The following is a 16,837-nucleotide window of genomic DNA, read 5'->3' as shown; positions in this document are numbered from 1 at the left end:
TATATCTAGCTCGTACTTCTGAATGTTTTTGCTTGACGCCCCATCTGTAGGTTGTGGATCCGATTTTCGTTTATCTGCTGGTCGATGATTGTGAATGTTCTCAAAAACCATTACTTTTCCACATGTGGTGGTAGTGATTCGAGCCATGCAAGCTAGCGATTGCGTTCTAACGCAGTACCATTGGGTTTTGTTCCTTTTAATCCTTTTTCTGGAGAAGAGAAAACCGCCGACTTCCAACCGAGGAACTCCTTTTTTATCTAGAGTGTACCGGATAACATCAGCATATTTACCTGTGGGAAGAAAGATTATATCAAACCAGAATCATAAATCATATCAATTGCTCCTTTGATTTTGCAGAAATCATAAGAAAATTATAACTTTAATTGTTTTTTCTTCTTTTTTTATGTTTTTTTATGTTTTTTTTTATATTTTTAATATCTAGTTCGTATTTCTAAACGTTATTGGTTGAAGTCACTTCTGTAGAACGAAAATCCGATTTTCGATTATCTGCTGGTCGATGATTTTGACTGTTATTGGTTGAAGCCACTTGACCTTGGACCCGACTTTCGATTATCTCCTGGTCGATGATTATGAATGTTGTCAAACTGCATTACCGTTCCACTCGTGGCGGTAGTGATTCGTGCCATGCAAGCCAGTGATTGCGCTTTAACGCAGTACCACTGGGTTTTGTCCGTTTCAATTCTTTTTCTGGAGAAGAGAAATCCGGCGACCTCCAAACGAGGAATGCCTTTCTTATCTAAAGTGTACCGGATTACGTCAAAATGTGTATCTGTGGAAGGAAATATATATCAGATCAGAAACATTAATCATATCAATTGCTCATTTGATATTGAAGAAATCAGGATAAAATAAAAGCTTAATATAAAAATTAGTAAGAAAATCTTATTTAGAACAATCTTAAATTCTATAACCTATTGACTTTATTAAACAAATGACTTATACCTAGACTTATAAGTCAACCTTATAAGGGCAACCTAGACGTATTTTAACCACAGCGTTTGTTTCTTAAGAGTTTGGTGCGGTACGAAACACTTCCTTTATATATCCAGTTCATATTTCTGAACGGTGTTGGTGGTGGCTTTTTTAGATCGTCGAGCCGATTTACGTTTATCTGCTGGTCGATGGTTGTGAACGTTGTCAAACTGCATTACTTTTCCAATCGTTGAGGTAGTGATACGTGCCGTGCAAGCCAGTGATTGCGTTTTAACGCAATACCATCGAGTTTTATTCTTTTTAATCCTTTTTCTGGAGAAGAGAAATCCGCCGACCTCCAACCGAGGAACTCCTTTCTTATCTAAAGCGTACCGGATAACATCAACATATTTACCTGTGGGACGAAAGATCATATTACATTAAAATTGTTATTAATAAATAGTAGCTGATTTGAATCAACATTGAAACTTTTCAAAAATTTGTTCAATATAAAAATAATAAGAAAATCCCGCCTAAATAAATTTAAAATTTCAAAATTATTAATTTTATTTATTATCCAATTAACTCCAGTCCAGTCCAGAACACGGATTTTATTTTATATTCACCATAGCGTGTCTGAAGGGTTTCCATTTTAGTAAAATATCATCCATGCGAAAACAAATGTTCGAAACACTTCCTTCACATATCCAGTTCGTATTTTAGAACGTTTTTTGTTAACGCCACTCCTGCAGGTTGCAGATTCAATTTCCGTTTGTCTGCTGGTAGATGATTGTGAACGTTGTCAAACTGCAGTACTTTTCCACTCGTGGCGGTAGTGATTCGCGCCCTGCAAGCCAGAGATTTCATTTTCACACAATACCATCGGGTTTGGTCCTTTACAATCCTTTTTCTGGAGAAAAGGCATCCGCCGACTTCCAACCGAGGAACTCCTTTCTTATCTAATGTGTACCGAATTATGTCAGCATATTTACCTGTAGGGCGAAAGATTTATAAAACATCAGAATCATCAATCTTATCAATATCTTCATTGGTATTGAACACATCAACAAATTTTTTAGACGATTAGAAATCACAATCGAACAGAAAATCTAATGATTTTTCAGTTTTTGTATTAATTCATATTTAACCAAAAACAATAATAAGCATATCCGTGTGATAAACTTATTACTAATAAAAAGATACGTTAATAAAGTTATAAAAAAATAAGCAAATCTAACATAGATAAATTTCCCTTTACATACCCAGTTCGTACTGCTGAGCGTTGTGGGAGGACACCACTTCTGTGGATTGTAGATCCGTTTTTCGTATATCTGCTGGCAGATGATTGTGAACGTTATCAAACTGAATTACTTTTCCACTCGTGGTAGTGATTCGGGCCCTGCAATCCAGTGATTTCATTTTTACACAATACCATCGGGTGCTGTCCTTTCTAATAATCCGTCTGGAAAAACGGAATCCGCCGACTGCCAACCGAGGAACTCCTTTCTTATCTAAAGTGTACCGAATAACGTCAGCATATTTACCTATATAGTGCGAAAAAATATATGAGTTTAGATTTCTATGTTTGTGAAATATATTCGTGGGATATTGGGTTCTTAGCAATACTTGTTATATTCTTGTTATACTCAACGTATCCCCGGGCCGTGGCCAATCTACGTTGTATGACACTAGGCAATACGTTTACACTGCTGGCTTAAATTTTCAACGTGTCGATTAATATATAGAACTCATGAAATCAATGTGAACTCGACTCGTGGAAAACTTAATCCAGGTTATCCGAGGCTTGTGATAGACCTTTTATCACAACGGACCTTTCCATCCACTGACTGGTAGGCTCGAGCGTCCCGTCCTCTGCTTCAGACCCATAAGGGGTCCGAAACAGTTCAGTTTCAGGGTAGTAAACTTGTGAGAGAATAGAAGATAGAGGGGGAGAATGTGGAGCGGCTTGTTGACCGCTTCCGGCTCTAGCGACTGCTATGGAACCTATTTATTAGAGAATTGGTTGTAGAGATAGAAACGGTTGTGTTTATGTACATGATAGATGTTCAGACAGTTCGGGATCGCAACGATAGAGTTTGTTATAGCTTAGAAACTTTTCAGATGATTTATACTTATGGTAGAAGGGAAATGATTGAAATCCGTTTTCTGATGATTGTCGAAGAAGCTATGTAGATTGATATGATAGAGGTACATGCAGTTTGGGATTAGAATAATCACGTTGGTTTAAGTTTGGAAACATAAAATAGAAAAGGAGGGAGCAGGAGGGGTGGGGGAACAAATACCTAACCATTTGACGTAGAAAGATTAAAATAATTAAACTGAGTTTGAATTAATCAATTAAATTTTACACTTGTAATCGAACTTGAGTTAAAAATGTGTTCCAAGCGTGCCCACCGAATTAAGTATATTACGAGTACTGATAACCTATGCTACTAAATAAAGCTCGTGATTAAAAAATGGAGGTTGGCTCATCAAAATATAATATTATTCTAGATATTCTCTTAAGTATGAAAACTGAATCCTGACTATCCCGAAACTGCTTTCATCATGCTGCCGACCAGAGCACAGCCGCCTCTGCCACTCATAGGCAATGTCCCTCCCACCGCCTTGACAGCCTCCAGAAGTATCTACCAAAATATTTGAGAACTAGAATGAATTATTAACATGTCCCGCCATTACATAAAATGATTTGTTCAAGCAAAGGCGTCATAGATGCGGGAACGACATCGCCATAAACGACACGGGACAACCATGCCCCACACGACAGTGCAACAATGCACTAATCATTTGATGGCAAAAATAAAAATAAAATAAAAATAATCAAACAAAATTAAAATATTCTAGCTAAATTTTACTATTTTGGTCGAGCATGGGTCAGCCGCCAATATGTTCCATGCGTGCCTCCACATAAAATAATAACGCGTGCTAATCACTAATGATACTAAAAGATTTAAATGGAACTAGGTATTGTTCCCGCCTATCATTTTAGCACCGCCAGGGGGAACTTGGCCGATACCCACTGCACTTTTCTTTCCCTTAGCACAAACAATTAACCATCATTTGTGATATTTAAACGGAATATTATTGGGAATTCTGAAAAGGCAGACAATCAATGCAGTTAGATTGCCAGGTAATACGTGCACATCGTAGCACTGGTGATGCATCACAATCGTGTATATACAGGAGTATATGCACTAAATGATGACATTGACCGGAAGATTAGATAAGCATTTCCCCCCATATTCGTGGGATATTGGGTTCTTAGCAATACTTAAACTTAAATTATTACTATCGACTATCGAGACTGTGATACTGTAAGTGATACAGATAAAATGCGCGTCTGCTCGGGTGTGTAGTTAGTGATAAAACTGATATTTTATTTGTTCGATAGTTACTGCTGAATCAGACAGCCAGTGATGTAGCTAGGGGTGAATACCACAGTTTACAATCGATAGCAACAAAACTTCACTGCTGCTTAAGCTCTAAACAACCGGCAAAACTCAATTGCCGCAATCATTTCAGCACGCGGCAAAACATAACTGCCGCTAAACAAACTCTGAGCTCGGCAAAACAAGACTGTCGATAAACTAGTCTACTTTTGACCGTTTTCGTAGCAGTTAATTTTTTTTAAACAAACACAACTATTCAATAATAATTGAAATCTACATCTTTTTTGAGACGTTTGAGTCGCTCTGAACGTCGGACACTTTTCACACGGTTCTTCGATGGCGACGATCGGCTCGACACACGCTTCGACGGGTCAGCCTGCGGTTCGACCTGATCAGGCGACACACTCGACGACCCTCGCTGATCTCCGTCGACTGACGACTCACTTCAACGGTGCGGAACACCAAACCTCATCTCAGAACCTTCGTCTTCGTCGTTGCTAAGTCTAACGTCTTCGTCATCATCCTCTCTGCAACCCTTCTTCGCTGGACCCTCTCACTCCTCCTTAAGAACAAACCTCGGCGCTATGGGGTGCCCACCAGCTTCAGTTGATTTCGATGAGCTGAGTAAACTCTCCCTGCAACGGAAACCTGAAAAACACGTGAGGATATACGTCTGAGAAACTTGGCTTCTAATAAACAATATTTCCAGGACGCAACTTGTCAATCCAGTCATGTTTTTTGGGACTAGGACTATTTACAACACATTTATCAATTTCCTTTGGTTTCGTCGAAAACTTAAAAATATTCTTTGGAAGCTTCTTTGGCTTAAAACTAAACGATCTTTCGAAAGGAAACGTATGTCCATTAGGGTGTCCCAAAAAAAATCGATGTTCGAAAAGTCATGGTGCTCAACCCTAAAATGAAAGATATACCTGTCTGGATAATTTTTGTAGAACAAACCGAATTTCTAAAAAATCGTTTAGAGGTCGCGCCAGATCGATTTTTGAAAAATGAGCTTTTTTAGGTCAAAAATCAAATATTGGGCCCTTTCACATTTTTTTTCATGGTCACTCATTCGTTTTATTTTTTTTTTATTTTTCTGTGGATCTTTGCCCATATTCTCCATGAATTAGTTTTTAGTATTATACGTGTTTACAGTCAGAAGAACTTTTTAAACATCGAAAAAAGCACTTTTTTTTACTAATTTTTGAAGTTATTTCATCCTTACACAAAAAAATTTTTTTTCTCGTTCAGAAAAACTTACATACTACGAAGAGCTATTTATAAGGAGTATTTTCATAAAAAAATATCCAAGAAATGTTGTTCTGGGGCTGAGATATTGCAGTTTTAGTAATAGTCAAAAAGTGTACAAATTCGGTAGTTTTTCTTTACATGTTATAATTTCATCAAGATTGCACCAATATTTTATTTTAAATTAAAAACAATTCAAAAGCGAATAAATGGGAATATTTTCTATGTAACATAGCTTTTATTTCCGACGGAGTTGGTTACCTGAATTACAGGATTTGGTCGGAGTATATGAATGGAGACAGTTATAAAATGATATCACATTCAACAATTAATATGTAGCAATATACAAGTAATCAGGTTTACTATGATCTCTTTATAAGTTTTGGTTCAATCATAGGCTGCTTTTCACGGTGTACAAAAAACAAGGCAGGCTCAGCACGTATGTAAACATTCAGTTTGAACGTAAAAATCTGTGGTCACTACTATCTTCGCACAAGCTGAACTGAAACGATGCTCTACGGTCTCAGCATGCTTACTTTTATACTCTAACATGTGGCGATAAAATATGCGTCTCACTTGAAGTGTCATTTTTCCATTTTTACTTTACGTTTATTCCGTTTTTTACTTTTCCAATATCTCAAGAGAACTCATGGAAAAGCTGTCGAACTGGTACGACGAAAAAAAAATTTTTGACTGTCATATGACATATCAAAAGCATCACGGTATACAGACAACAAGGTAGGCTTGTAAGAAAAGTGACACGTCAAGAGTGACGCATATTTTAATGCCACATGATAGAGTACAAAAGTAAGCATGCTGAGACCGTAGAGTATCGTCTCAGTTCAGATTGTGCGAAAATAGTAGTGACAACACATGTTTACATTCAAACTGAATGTTTACATACGTGCTGAGCCTGCCTTGTTTTTTTATACCGTGAAAATCATCCTATGATTGAATCAAAACTAATAAAGAGATCATAGTAAACCTGATTATTTGTATATTGTTACATATTAACTGTTGGATGTGATATCATTTTATAACTGGCTCCATCCATATACTCCAACCAAATTCTGTAATTCAGGAAACCAACTCCATCGGAAATAAAAGCTATGTTACCTAGAAAATATTCCCATTTATTTGCTTTCGAATTGTTTTTAATTTAAATTAAAATATTGGTGCAACTTGATGAAATTATAACATGTAAAGAAAAAGTACCGAATTTGAACACTTTTTGACTATTTACTAAAACTGCAATATCTCAGCCCCAGAACAACATTTCTTGGATCTTTTTTATGAAAACACTCCTTATGAATAGCTCTTCGTAGTATGTAAGTTTTTCTAAACGAGAAAAAAATATTTTCTGTGTGAGGATGAAATAACTTCAAAAATTAGTCGAAAAAATGTGCTTTTTCTGATGTTTAAAAAGTTCTTCTGACTGTAAACACGTATAATACTAAAAACTAATTCATGGAGAATATGGGCAAAGATCCGCAGAAAAATAAAAAAATATAAAACGAATGGGTGACCCTGAAAAAAAATTGTGAAAGGACCCAATATTTGATTTTTGACCTAAAAAAAGCTCATTTATCAAAAATCGATCTGGCGCGACCTCTAAACGATTTTTTAGAAATTCGGTTTGTTCTACAAAAATTATCCAGACAGGTATATCTTTCATTTCAGGGTTGAGCACCATGACTTTTCGAACATCGATTTTTTTTGGGACACCCTACCATCCTGCAAACAAATATTCCGGTAGCCGAACAAGAAGTACGAAGCCGTATCCTCAGCCAGCCAAATCCGGAGATCACAGAAATTTCCTCAAACCTCCCATCACAACTCTGACCGTGTGTTCCGCTTGACCGTTGGTCGATGGATCATACGGTGGACTCTTCATCACCTTGACTCCATGTTTCTCGAAGAAATCTGGTTAACTCAGTGATTTGGTAATATTTTTTCATGAATTAATTTGAGTACTGCAATCAAAAGCTTTCATGTTGTTCTGTTGATTGCGCTATTCAAATTAATTCATGAAAAAAATGTTACTTAGGTCCTTTTGAAAAGTTAAGCGAGAAATCAATCAACTCTTTCGAGCTTAACGGTGGTACGCTATCCGTAACAACTACGTCAGGTAACCCAAACCTCGCGAAAACGCCCAACAACTTGGTCTTGACTTTCCTGGCATCTGTTCCAATTTTCATATACCCAATTTCAATCCATTTTGAAAAACTGTCCACAATGACCAGGAAAACATTGTCGAAGTAGAAGTCTGCATGAATATGTGTAAATGGTTTTGAAATAGGAATCCAAATAAAATTTAAAAATGGCTTCGTAACTGCATTCATTTGGCAACACACACTGCATGACTTGACAAAACGCTTGATGTCACTGCCATACCAGTAAACTGTTTTGCTTGCCATTTGTTTAATCTTGGTAATTCCCAAGTGATTCCTTTGCAACAATATCGACATCTGCTTTTGTTCAAGATCTTGATGCTGTACATAAACATCCAACATACTACGCTCCAACTTCTTTGACCAACCATGCTTCATGTAGGAATCGATTCTTTGAATAAATTCATCTTGTTCTGTCTCAGATGCAATCAAAACATGGTCGAAAGGAAACTCATCGTAAACATTCAAACTCTTGATAAACTTCCGTTGCAACGAAATTGGCACTTCATCAGGCAAAAGAAACATTGAGCAACAATCTGCATTGCCCATTTTCGATGACGGTCTGTAAACAATGTCAAAGTTGTATATGTTTAATTCCATTACATATCTTTGCAAACGCATCACAAACAACGAATTCTGTCCTTCTTCATCAAATATGCCTGTCAACGGTTTGTGGTCGGTATTGAGGTCGGTATACACAGTGAATTTCTTTCCAAGCAAAAACTTGCGTAACTTCTTTATGCTACTCACAACGACCAACGCTTCCAAGTGCAATATTGGGTAGAATTTTTGGAATCTGTGTCAAAAGGTCGAAAGGCCAAAAGATCGAATATGTGTCATAACGTCGAAGGTCAATAGGGCGAAGGACAAAAGATCGAAAAGACATAAACACAAGAAATGAGTAATGAAAAGTAAGATGTGAGAAGGGAGTAATGAGCATAGATAAATGAGAAGTGAGAAGTAAATAGTGAGAAGTAGGAAGTGAGAAATGAGAAATGAGAAGTGAGAAGTGAGTAGTTAGTAGTGAGAAATGAGAAGTGATAAGTAAAAAGGAAGAAATGAGAAATAAAAAATGACAAGGGAGAAGTGTGATGTGAGAAGTAAGGAAGGGAGAAGTAAGAAGAGAGATGAAGATGACAAGTGAAAAGGTAGAAAGGAGGAAGGAAAATATACAGTAAGAAAAAGAAAGGACGAAAGAAAAACATTAGTAAAAAAGAACCAAAAAGATAGAAAGATGAAGGAATAAAGACATGGAAGAAAGAACAAATAGAGGAAGAAAGAAGGAAGAAAGAAGAAAAAAGAAAAGAAGACACAAGGAAGCGAAAAAGAAGAAAGAAGGAAGAAGCAGGGAAGGAAAAAAGAAAAAAGATGGAAAAAATAAGAAAAAAGAAATAAATAATAGAAAAAAAAAGGAAGAAAAGGAAGAAATAAAACAGAAAGAAGGAAAATAAACAGGAAACAAGAAAAGAAAAGAGAAAAAAAAGAAGATAGAAAGAAGAAAGTATGAAGAAAGAAGAAAAAAAAGAAGGAATAAAGAATGAAGAAAGACGGAAGAAAGAAATAAGGAAGAAAGAAGATGGAAAGAAGGAAAAAAGGAAAAAAAATGAAGAAAGAAGGAAAAACGTGATAGGAAGCGTGTGATAGAAGAAGGAAGAAAAAAGCAAGAAATAAGAAAGAAGCAAGGATAATGGAAGGAAACATAGGAAGGAAGAACGAGGAAGGAAAAATAAAGAAGGAAGAAAATAAAGGTAAAAATGAGAAAAAATAAACTCACCCTACACAGAAAGAATAAAAATAGGGTAAAGTGCCCAATAGTGGACCCCCAACCAATAGTGGACCCTTCAGCCGTTTTTGCATTACTTCAGCACAATGTAAATATTTTGCTATGAAATACCATCGGGAGAACCTACCTTACAGTCCTATGATTTGATTACATGCATTGTAAATGCTATGGAAAGTAAAATTAGATGATTTCTTACAATTCTATAAAAAATAAACACAAGAGTGTCCATTATAGGAATATTTTGGGGGTCCACAATAGGGAAGAAGAACGTTCCGAAACGAAACATGAAAATCAAATGAAGTGTCGACTATAGGGAAGCAATTTCCTATAATGGACCCCCCGAGGGTCCACTATAGGGCGATTTCAGTCAGACTTTAAAATGTTAATTTCAACTAATAACGTCGTGTATTTGAGTGTTTTATGTATGTATCGTGAAGAGGAGATGCAGAACTTGTTATTAGATGTCATGCAGAATTATTTTGTTTAAAATTTCTACTCCTTATGACAGGAAGAACAAAATTCCGCTACTAGGGGGTCCACTATTGGGCATTTTACCCTAGTTTCACTGAATGGTTTGCACTTTCTTCTACAAAAGAAGTTCGTTTTCTTAAAAATAAAAATTAATTTGAAATTTAAACTCTTTTTTACCTGTTCCCAATGATAAATTAAAAGTTCGTTCTTTCGACGCGGAAAATCACGAAGCTGAGCATCATCAGCAAAAAAGGCAACAGGCAGAAGAGAGAAAAGAAAAATGCCATGCTCTTACACAGTGCCTCTCACACTCGCTCATCCCACACAACCATTCTTTCGCTTTTCCACCCAGTGTGACAAAAACAAAAGTATCTAAACCTAAATAACGAAAAAAGGGAATGAATAATTTAACAATTGATTATTGTGCAACTAAAATCTAGAATCTGATTGCAATGTGTCGCAAATCAAGCATCAGTGGCAGTTTCTTTTCTAGACACGCAAAGTTTCAAATATTTTAAGCGGAGTTTTGGACCCAAGGGAGGATCTACCGAAGGCTCCAAGGCACTCTGAATTGGAAAAATCGCAAAATAGAGATATTGTGGAAATATACCAGCGAATATTTGACGACGCCACTGAAAATCTGACTGAACATGTTTGAACGGACTTTGAACGGAAAATGTATCAAAAACCGAACTTTGACAAAGTTAGAATCTGGTTTTATGGAATGGATATCGGTGCCCGTGTACGATACGATTTTTTTTTCACTGGTGATTTGCAACTTTGACGATGTTCTCGATGCGGCATTCTTCGACGGTATTTTGGAGCTGCGGCTGCAAATTAATGACTACATTTGTCTCCTTTTCATATTGAAATCTGATTAATGTTTCTACATAAATATTTTGAAAGATTAAATGAAAAAATAACTGCGGCTATTTATTAACTAAGTTCAAAAAGAATATTGGTCACTGGTTAAGAAACAAGTGGATAGGGATGGTTCCTCTTTTTACCAAAGAAAGCTCATTTTCAAAATGAAAACATTTGACTCTCATTTGACCATTTCAATTTAGACAGTATCACGATGTTTTTTTGAAAGTTCAAACTTCAAAGCGGCATGCAACATACGTGACTTTCTACGAAAAAGAATCAACGCAACTTTTTATTATTACCAATGATATGAAAACTCATATGTGAATATGTACGTTATGTGGAAGATATTGATTTGGAAAATGTATTGAAGGTAACCACTTATCCTTCGATGGGACTCGAACCCATGACCCTACAGTACGCTAGACTGGTGCTTTAACCAACTAAGCTACGAAGGACCTCCGTCGGTCTTCGCAACCTAGCGGCTACTGAACGAGCTCGAGATTCCCAAATTGGACGCATAGTCAAATCACTCGCAATCCATTTCTCAAGCCAATACTTCCACATGTGTATAGTACACGTCCACATTAGAGAGTGGTTACCTCCAATACATTTTCCAAATCAATATCTTCCACATAACGTACATATTCACATATGAGTTTTCATAACATTGTAAATTACGTCCAAGTCGGGTGGTTTAATCCCCGGAAATAGCCAATTATCTTTTATTGAACTATTACCAATGGTTTTTCTTTTAATTTTATTATTGATTTTTCTTTCTGTGTAGTAATTTATTAAACCCAAAAAACTTCAACTAGATGATATTATTCGGAACCTTGGCTCTACGAATTGTATCTACCTATTCTGGACACGGCAACAAACCTTTATCAGTCAACCCGTGATCCAGAAATGGCAAACTAAACTAGTCACAAACCATTTGCATTTTTGCAAGTTGACTTTAATGTTGAATTTAGAAAGTCTTTCTAAAACCAAATGAAGCTTTCTTATACAGCTAGCAAGACATCGTTTAAGTAGCAATTAACTCCGCCATTGCCTTTCAAAACTAGATCCATGACTCGTTGAAATATAGCAGCATTTGAAGAAGCACCTTGTGGTAAACGCTTAAACAATCCTTTGATTGTATTATTCACCGTAATTTTTCTAGACTTTTCGGACAACAACAACTGTGTATACGCTCCGGTCAGATCCAAGGAACAAAACACTTTAGCACCAGCTAGTGAAGCAAATATATCTTGTGTCAACGGCAGCGGATAGGTGTTCGGAATGATCACCTTGTTGATCAAAACCTTACAGTCGGTGATGGTGATCCTAATTCCTCCGTCCTTTTTCACTACAACAATCACCGGTGATGCCCACTCACTTGTATCGATCGGTGTTATGACACAATCTTTCTCTGAACTCTCTAAATGTCTAGACAACTTTGTCTTTAAAACGTCATAGGCACGCTTAAAAATCGATGCTGCTCCTTTCTTCAACACTAGATCTGCCCCACGTTGACAAACTTACTTTTGATATCTTCCACTACACACTTCCTCTGAAGTCGGCAGCGACAGCTGGTTCAGTTTTCACCACTGCCAAACGTTTTCCTCCATTCAGGGAAGAAGGTGTCCAGCCAATAGCCAATCTCGTCCTAACAACGGTGTAAACGAGCTTCCACAGCGTAAAACAACCAGTTTAACGACCTTTCGCCGTCCGTTCAGCTTAACTGTCCCTGGAATCTGTCCTTCAACCACCCAACGACTTCCATTGATCACTGTCCACTTCTTCGTACACTTCTGCAATGGAATATCGGCAAATTCTTGTAACATTAAACCATGTCCCATTGTATTTGCTTGCATAATCAACCGCCCACCGTCCGCTACCATGTCCGCTGGTAGTATATGTAGCAGCCACGGCCGAATATCGGTTGGTACGCTTGATCGAATGGAAACCTCGTTCACGAACGGAGAGCGAAAGAGGATATGGGAACTTTGGAGCTTTGTTGGAGCTTCGACTCGTTTGCCCGTGGTTGTTAATCTCGAGCCGGTGAACGAGACAGTCACGAGGAAGCTGGATCTGCCGCTTTGGCTTTTGTGTGTGGTGCTAGTGCTGTACTTTTAGTGCCCAAAATCAATCAAACTCTTCTGATGAAGATAAAAAAAAACGTCTATCAGAGGACAGACCACCCCAGAAGAAAGTGTGAACCGAAATCGCGGGTGGAATCGATTGTAAATCGCGGGTGAAAACGGTTAAATCTTTGGCACGCGGTCGAAAGTGGTCGATTCCCACTCGGTAGTATCCTTGAGGCAATCCCTCGACAAAGCTCCACTGGTGACTTCCCGGTACTTAGACCGACATCTATTCGAAATTCTAAGCGGAAATCAGAAAAGTGTTCCTTCCCCATGTATCATATCTCGCGTTAGTGCTGTGGATACTGATTCCTACACCTCGACAAATAGCGGTGAGTGCCCGGACGCCACGTCTCGGGACCGCGTCCTTAAGCCCATAGACCGGCAACCAATATCGACGAAGCCGACCACGTCGTGAGAAGAGAGGCAGTGTGGACCATCCGCGACCAACCCACGAATAGCAGAGTGAGCAGCCCCTGAAGGAAGAAAGGTAAGTTGCCTGCTACCTCTGTATGTTATATTCTCTCTAGTACGTCTCTATACTGAAGACGTAAATAGCAGCTCCACAGTCTATCTACAACTCCTTCAATCAAAACTGTACGAAAACACGATTCGTTGATTTTTTCCGATGGAAAAGATCAGCATACAATCCATCTCCTCGTTATCTGGTAGTCACCTTGTCCTTCAAGTCATAGCAGAAGCGACGTGTGTGACCATTTCTGTCACAGTAAATGCTGTGAAACTTCTGCGATCGGGATTAAGAACGATGGCCACGATCAAACGAAACAGAACGACTACGGCCTCTAAAGCGCTTATTAGGCGACCACGACTTCTACCACGGGATATACTACGTGAAACAGCACGCCCTTCTCGCCGGTTCAACACACTCACCCGACCGGACTCACGAGAAATCAGATTCAGATTCACTCCAGCTAGCTCCCTGTTGATGGTGATCTTCTCCGCATTGGCTAAGGTCAGATCAGTTGAACATCCAGGTCGCGAAATTCCCTAAAATGACACTAATTTTAAATCCTTTCCAGGAAACAGAAGCTTCAAATCGGTGTAAATGTCCTTCCCGCTTGCCGTCAGAAGCGATGGCTTCTGTTCATTCGCATCTATCATTTTATCATTGAAAATACAATCCATATGCTCGTGGTACTGGCTTAACGGAATCGTACCGGCTCAACGTCATTCACTAACTTACTAACAGCTATGAAATGTTGTTATTTTATAGCTGTCAGCAAGTTATTTTTTTTTCAGCGCATCAATACAATGATCAACCATTCTAGTACTGCACCTTTAAGGTCAATATTTCAAATCGATAATTCAAGCTGCCTATCGACACATCATAAATACGGCACTAAAGCGTCGTCAATCATATTTCAGTTGAATTTTTGAATTTATGTCCGTTGCTTGTTGTGTTCAAGTCACATCCAGCCCTCCGGTGGATGAGTGTGCGGACGAAAGCTGTACCAAATTTTCGGACTGTTCGTGAAAGTAGTAATTTTGGCTGTACCTTTTTCGGTGTCAATTTTTGTGCACATCCAATACCTCCATGCCCGCTTTGCACTGGACCGCTTGAAACTGTAACCATCGATTGTGACTATTGGTTTTCCCCGTCGGGTGAAGCTGTAACTGATGGTATGATTGTTAGGATCCAGTTCGCTCGAGCATTCATCTGCAATCAAACAGATATCAAACAAGTAAGTATAATGGGTTCTGAAAAAAAAATGGGAGAATGGGACCTTCTTCTTCTTCAATGGCTGTACATGTGAACTGGAACTTGGCCTACTTTTTCAACTTAGTATTCTATTAGCATTTCCTCAGTTGTTGATTGAAAGCTTTTCTATGCCCGCCATTGCATGAGTATGTATTTTGTATGGCAAGTGCAGTGGATACACTATACCCAGGGTGTAGAGAAAATTTCCAACTCGAAAACATCCTAGACCGGACCGAGAATCGAACTCCGAGAATCTCCGGATTGGAAATCCTACGCCTTTGCACGTAAGACTACTGGAGACCCCATGGAATGGACCTGCAGTGCCATAAAGTAATCGACTCCGTTTAACGAATTGAGATGATGTCTGTGTGTGTGCGCAAAACACATACAAAATAATCACCTGTTTCTAAGCAGTTGACCTTAACCGATTTAGTCGCTACAAATTGCACTCATTTGATATTTCCGAATTCTCTCTTCTTATTTATTATGTAAGCTGTGAAGTGTTAGATTTCTCACTACTAACTGCTTACTTTTCACTACTCGCAATTCCAGTTCGACCAAATGACATTTTATCAAACGGCATTCGGCTACCACACCATATATTAACATACAGACATCATCCAAATTCGTTGTGCTGAGCCAATTGATATATAACTCAAGGTAGGAAAAGAAAGGAAGAGAAAGGAAGGATAAAGACAGAAGAGAGCAAGAAAGAAAGAATTAAGGAATAAACAAAAAGGAATAAGTGAGACAGTCACTTTACAATTTCTTATTTCTTACTTCACTTTAGCTACAAAAATAGTATAATCACAATATTTGACAGTTTATATGTTTGAATGTTCATCTTTTTAATTGTTTTTTTTTTTTTATTCTAACTCTAGCCAATATACATCCATGAAAAAAAAACAAATCTACAGCTATTGCGTAAAAATCAATTTCAGTGATATGATAGAATAATTGATAGATAAGTAAAAAGATGATTTTATCATTTGTTTCCTTTTTGCTTATATTCGAAATATTCTTCTTCTTTATCTAACGATCACTGAAACATGAAATCGGTAGCAATCAATACAACACGTTAGAATTTTTCCAGCGCATCAATGCAATGATCAACCATTCTAGTACTGCACCTTTAAGATCACCGTTTCAAAGCGATAGTTTAAGCTGCCTATAGACACATCAGTAATACGGCACTAAAACGTCCCCAATCATATTTCAGTTGAATCGTTCAAATCTCATCCGTTGCTTGTTGTTTTAAAGTCACACCTAACCCTCCGGTGGATGACTGTGCGGGCGGTAGCTGTACAGCACTTTCGGACTGTTGGTGAAAGTAATAATTCTGGCTGTACATTTTTTGGTGTAAATGTTTGAGCACATCCAGTAGATCCTAGCCCGATATGCACTAGACCGCCTGAAGCTGTAACCATCGATCGTGATTATCGGTTTTCCCTGTCGGCTGAAGCTGTGACTGATGTTATGATTGTTAAGATCCAGTTCTCTCGAACATCCATCTGCAATCAAACAGATCAAAATATCAAACAAATAAGTACAATGGGTGATGAAAAAAAAAACAAAAGAAAACACTGTGGTTTGATGTTGCGATATAAATTGAAAACTTTTTATACAAAAATCTGGATGAAAGCCTAACGCGATTTTTTGTGTTTTATTTAGTTTAAAATAATAGAAAACACAAATTAATTCCACTTGCACCATATTCCCGTTCAGAGCTACAATATTCAAAGCTTCATTTAATGCAATTGTTAACAATGCACTAAAGACTGTTGTAGAATTGTTGTAATTAAATTAGATAAAAATGACTTGCTTGTCCATGAAGGTGAACAATCGAACCTCATATTCCTAAACGACGTGTTCAAGATCCTGAAAATTGCATTTTATTTTCTTGAAAATAAAAACCTTTAAAGATGAGATATCAGATCTACTTTTTATCTAGAAATTGATTATAATCATTGTGCTGAAAGCAGACAGTTGCAAAACAAGTTATTTTATCAAACGTAGGGTAAATGTGGGCAAACTATTTCCGAAAGTTGCAAGCCATTGGCAACTTCAATTCTCCTCCTCAAACTCAACGGTATACACATCCTCCA

The 16,837-nt window shown here is 37.7% G+C and overlaps 1 protein-coding gene across 1 annotated transcript; it reads right to left on the bottom strand.

Moving 5' to 3' along the window:
- Nucleotides 1–95: 95 nt before the first annotated feature.
- Nucleotides 96–16,083, bottom strand: LOC134205947 (uncharacterized). The gene is made up of 5 exons (XM_062681650.1): nucleotides 16,004–16,083; nucleotides 14,529–14,731; nucleotides 2,196–2,477; nucleotides 1,560–1,925; nucleotides 96–1,348 (listed from the first exon to the last, which is right to left on the bottom strand). The coding sequence occupies exons 1-4, from the start codon at nucleotides 16,081–16,083 to the stop codon at nucleotides 1,633–1,635; spliced, it is 858 nt and encodes a 285-aa protein (XP_062537634.1). The 3' UTR covers nucleotides 96–1,348; nucleotides 1,560–1,632.
- Between the last annotated feature and the right edge of the window lie 754 nt (nucleotides 16,084–16,837).

The sequence above is a fragment of the Armigeres subalbatus genome, chromosome 1, assembly GCF_024139115.2.
Source record: "Armigeres subalbatus isolate Guangzhou_Male chromosome 1, GZ_Asu_2, whole genome shotgun sequence".
Classification (NCBI taxonomy): domain Eukaryota; kingdom Metazoa; phylum Arthropoda; class Insecta; order Diptera; family Culicidae; genus Armigeres; species Armigeres subalbatus.
The sequence above is the reverse complement of the archived record's forward strand: the minus strand, read 5'-3'. Positions and strand labels throughout refer to the sequence as shown.